The sequence below is a fragment of the Coptis chinensis genome, chromosome 4 (assembly GCF_015680905.1).
Source record: "Coptis chinensis isolate HL-2020 chromosome 4, ASM1568090v1, whole genome shotgun sequence".
Taxonomy (NCBI): Eukaryota; Viridiplantae; Streptophyta; class Magnoliopsida; order Ranunculales; family Ranunculaceae; genus Coptis; species Coptis chinensis.
Genome location: NC_141459.1, coordinates 29,113,635 through 29,118,906, shown reverse-complemented (window position 1 = coordinate 29,118,906; position 5,272 = coordinate 29,113,635). Strand labels below are relative to the sequence as shown.

The 5,272-nt window shown below is 36.1% G+C and overlaps 1 protein-coding gene across 2 annotated transcripts; it reads right to left on the bottom strand.

Annotated features, from left to right (window-relative positions):
• Nucleotides 1-1,456: 1,456 nt before the first annotated feature.
• Nucleotides 1,457-4,760, bottom strand: LOC147503067 (lysM domain-containing GPI-anchored protein 2-like). Of its 2 annotated transcripts, none has more exons than XM_086607898.1 (4): nt 3,727-4,760; nt 2,618-2,738; nt 2,315-2,511; nt 1,457-2,213 (listed from the first exon to the last, which is right to left on the bottom strand). In XM_086607898.1, the coding sequence occupies exons 1-4, from the start codon at nt 4,367-4,369 to the stop codon at nt 2,164-2,166; spliced, it is 1,011 nt and encodes a 336-aa protein (XP_086464024.1). In that variant the 5' UTR covers nt 4,370-4,760; the 3' UTR covers nt 1,457-2,163. The 2 variants fall into 2 exon arrangements, with proteins under 2 accessions (XP_086464024.1, XP_086464023.1); XM_086607897.1 differs by having other exon boundaries at nt 1,457-1,795.
• Between the last annotated feature and the right edge of the window lie 512 nt (nt 4,761-5,272).

The following is a 5,272-nucleotide window of genomic DNA, read 5'->3' as shown; positions in this document are numbered from 1 at the left end:
CTGATGATTTGTTGAATATGGAATGACTGCACTCTTCTTGGGATAAGAGTTGCCTACGTATTAAGTTTCTCGGGGTAAACTTGAATCAAGCCTTACGTAGTTCATCTCTCTCTATTTATAGATGTGTGCTTGAACCGTTATGGATTGCAAATCCACCTTGTGTGCTATCTTGATGACTCGCCATTAATGTGCTGTTACAAAGTTAATATTTCCTTGATTATGGCGTTGATTGAGCTCCAAAATTGTGCTAGTTGATATCTTTCCATGAATAGTTGTAACTGCTGCTAGTGACGACCTGAGTGTTGGGTCGTTGGTACGATCTGATATTGTGGGACGAGCTGAAATAAGACGTCCTACCATGTGGACACGTGCTCTGTATATATCTTGTATCATCAAATACCAAAAGAAGAATGATCTCCTCTTTCTCGACCTCGTTCATCAGTGCTAAATAGAAAGCATACTATATCGGATACGTTTGCAAACTTGTTAATTCAATAGAATGGTTCCCCACCAAGTTTTTAGCTTATGGAATCGCATCGCAAAAGTTAGATATTCCTGTTTTGACTTTTGACAAGTTTGCAGCAACAGTATCAGAGTTATGAGTGCTGAGCTTTAATATAAGATGAAGCTTGATTGGGGAGATACAAAGTTTTTTTTACAAAGCTTGATTCAAATTAGTAACTACCATTGTCAAACACTGCAATTTCTGAAACTCCGATCAAGTCATAAACCTGAATACTTTGCAAATTTTTCCATATTTTCGTTTACTTTTCTAGTAATATTATGTCAAAATGTGATAGGTCTTTCATGCTGAATAGTTAAAAACCAAAAATCTTCAACATTCAACAACGTGATAATGAAACAAGGAAATTTTTTATTGCACAACACTTGAAGAAGATAGGTCTTTCATGCTGAATAGTTAAAAACCAAAAATCTTCAACATTCAACAACGTGATAATGAAACAAGGAAATTTTTTATTGCACAACACTTGAAGAATTAAGTCGATTAACCGTGCACTAAGAATCCTATCTCATCGTGGCATCATAATAACAATTGCAAAATACAAGTATCAAATGTGCCTTGTGACTCACGCTCAGACACACAAGTATTTAACAAAAAATAGCATAACGATTGCAAAACCTGATAAACATTTGAACGTTGAGGTCTCTTACCAGTACATTTCTTTTTTACTCGTAATGGACTAAAATGTAGCAATCTCTCCTACAGTCAGTGTGTTCTACGATTCGGCGCACCTGAACAAAGGTATCAATATAGCCGAACTCTTACAAATTATAATAAACATTTGAATGACTCGGGTTGCTTGAATGTGTATATATTAACGTAACCTGAGATGGTCTAAATTTGACAATAATTAATATATCCTCCCAAACTTGCAATGAATTTTGTGACTCCACTCACAAATACAAAATAACCAACATCATCAATAAGCAACACTTGCAAAACATACTAAACATTCAAATATTATGGTCATTCCCAACTTACATTTGTGTCCTAACCTACAATGGCCTGAAATGATAACAATCTCTCGTGCCAAAATCACAATGTGTGTTAACACGTGCAAAGAGCGTCCAACATCATTGGTAACACTATGCTCATAGTTTTTCTCTTCATAGTTTATACAAGGATGTGAATGTGCAGTCATCAAAGAGGTACACAAAGCAACCTACCAAAGTAGGCTACCCAATTGAAGTGAGACAAAAAGCAGAGTCCAACACCACCCTCGCAAACTGATCTTCGATGCATCATTGCCAGATGGTTGTCCTGCCCCACTGGCTGTTTAATTTTCAAAGAAAAAAAAAATGTTCCGATGATCCAGTCAATACTGTAAGCTATAATATTTCTAAATAGTGCAAGTTGTAATAAGAGACCTCATTGAAATGTAATAGATCTAGCGATTTTTTATAGTAAGTATGTGAAGTCCAAGTCCAGCAGATTTCGAGGGGATTAGTTCATTTAAACAAGTGAGGGTACAATATTTCTATGGAGTTTGTTTCAAGGTGCATTAGATAAATAAATGCTAAAATCAACCTCGTCGAAGTAACAGGAGAGCCCTATATTTGTCTTCATGAAACCAAGGAGATAACGTTGTACATAGCATCTGGGACAGTGTATATGGTTTCATTTACAATAACCAATGACTTTCATACAGTTGAGCAGAGCTCCACTACGCAACTCTTAGTGTAAAAGCAACCTGCGAGCTATCTTGCTTTTCATAGTCGTGTAATTGAAGCTTGAATAATAAACCATCAAAGTATATAAAGATGATAAAAATTGGTATTATTGAAGACTTACTTTGACAACCAGAAACTGTCATGGGAGTTGTCAAGATAGTCTGATTGTAGTATCCAGCATAGGCACAGGCCTGTACACAACCACTGGAAGACGAAGTGTTTCCAAGAGATAAAGTGACTGGACTTTCACACTGCATTGAAGGGCATTGGATCCACTTGGTTATTTTGACTTCCTTTGGAGATGGTTCACATTGCAATCTGATCACACAGACAAGTAAGAAGACAAGAAGCAGTATAATATTATGCTAAAATTCGACCATTTATCACCTGAGATAAATGTCAACAGTAACACAAGTACACTTACGTCATGTTGTTCGAGGCATCACACTTGCATCGAACACAATTGTTGGCTGTAAAGGTGTAGGTGCCATTTGGGACAAGTAAGGGGTAATCCAATGAATTGTTGCTTATCATCGATGTACAAGCTGATCGCAAACATCCAACAAAAAGATAAACCAAAGAAAACTAACAAATGATCAATCATGCATTGATGAACACCACTCTGTCCTACTTTGTCCTTTCTTAACAATTTCATTACATTAATTAAAAACCATATACATCTAAACTTTTCGATAAATGACCATATATGTATTGTCTTGCACACTCTGTGTCTAGACTTTGGACTCCATTTCTTAATACACAATACTACACAATATCAACTTGCCAGTCACTACCCCTGCTTATCGATCAAAAATAAAGTCGCTAATACTCCATTACTCCCTGAAGAGAAATATCTATGCTTGCAAATATCAACTATTTAGAATTGTTCCCAAAGCTCCAATATTCAAATGTCAATATATCACATATGCCTTTATTAATTCAAAGTGAGGTAAACTTTTAGGAAGAATTTTTTCGATGGTTACAGCATTAAAATCATTACAATATTATATAAACAAAAATGAAATGAAACTAGCCATACATTAACTTGGAACAAATGACGTGTTTACACCGCCCAGAATAATCAAATGAGACACAGACATACCACTATCGACAATAACAACTTTTCTAGTTTTCTAAACAACCTGGAGTTTCAGATATCGAAATAGTAAACAACTACTAAAAATGTTTTCATTAATAAACTATATATACGGTACCATTATTATATTATTATATAGTAAACTACTGTCATTAGGCATGAAGTTAATCATCCTTAGTGAGCTAATTGCATATATATGATAAATTTATAATGTAAAAACGTGGTGGGGGTCCATAAATGTATGGACTGTGGTCCATTCTAATTATTATTGCGAGAGTCATGAAATTCCATGATTAGACCATACAACCATAGTGCCCGATAGTGTCAAATACAACCTTGTCAAACAAAATTATTTAATGTAACATGTGACATTAAATTAAGGCTACACCTAGACAGCTAGACTATTAATTAAATAAAGGGGGATAGAAAAACCAAACCTTTAAGAGGGACATCAAGAACAGCACCAGCTTTAAGATCATTAGCATCAGCTAACCCATTTAAACTCAACAAAACACTTTCATTAGTCCCATAATCATTCGCAATTTGTTGCACGGTACTTCCCATAGGGACCACGTGTCCATAATGCACAACTTTCATTCCATCCACGTCATCACAACTACACGGTAATGGGATCACCAATTCTTGTCCCACTTCAATTAAATTCGGGTTGGAAATATTATTAACGGTTGCGATTTGCTGATACGTTAATAAATTCGAGAAAATTGTTCGGGCTATGAAATCTAGACCGTCGCCTGGTTTCACTTTGTAAATTGGACGGTTATTAGAGATGCCCGTCCCGTTTTTACAAATACATGGGAATGGGATTTTAATCGGCTGTTTCGCGGGGATAGTTTGGTTTTGTGGTGTAGAGAGAGGGAGTGAGTTTGCACCGAGTAGAAAACGTAAGTTTTTGACACCGAATAAGTTTTTGATGTCTGAGTAGGTTGTTGAGTTGATGGGGACATAGTCGATGAGAGCTTGACACGTGGAGTTTGAGCTGCACTTGAAGCTTGTTGTTTGAGCAGTGCAAGTGTAGAGAAAGAAGAAGAGGAGAGGAACAATGAGTTTGGAGGACCTCATTTTTTGAAAAAATTGGTTTGCTTTTTTTAGCAGATTGGTGTGGGTTTTATAGTGCCAACAAGATAAACGTGTCTTTTGGGGGATTTTTGTGGAAACAATGTGAAAGGATCACAGCTAAGGACTGGAGATACAAGCCTAGAAGAAGTTGGCCATTGAATGAGGACTTGACTAAGTTCCAAAGTAAACACGACTTACGAGTCAATGGCTGCAGCTGACGTGCTTTGGGAGTTTGGGTTATGATCCCCATCCTTATCAATGTTCCTTTCTTGTACTAGGAGTCTATGATAAAGCCCTATCGTTGCAAAATAACCCGAAATAAAATAATTTTGTGGACGTACAACTATTTGCTGTCCACAAGACTTCATGTTCTCACTGGTGGAAAAGCTGCCCAAAAAAATTGTTTACCTAGCCTACAAAGTATTTGGACCAATGAGAAACTGCTATTTGTGGCCCCGTGCCCATAGGCAAAACACAAAACGCAAATATCATCCTCTATTGTGAAATCTATGAAATCGAATCGAAACTACTAGAACAACTATCCATTATCCAAAGCAATGGGGCATAAGTACAAAATCTCAAACAACCCAAATTTTATCTACAAAATAAATTAAAATATAGTTTTTGGTAAATATGATCTACTGACCATAAATATCATCTCTATGAAAAATCAGTTCATTTGATATTTGTTAACATTGGCAAAAGATTATTGCAAAACCTCGACATTTATGAGTTTTTTTTTTTTTTTTTTTTTTACAAAAATCTTTTATTATAAAAATTTGAGGAGGGCTTCTTCAGTGCGCGTGATGTATGGCTATGCACGATTCCTGACCACATATTTTCCAACCCGTAACCGGTAGCCGAAGTGCCCACCTAGGGATAGCGTTGGCATTTCACATATTTTCT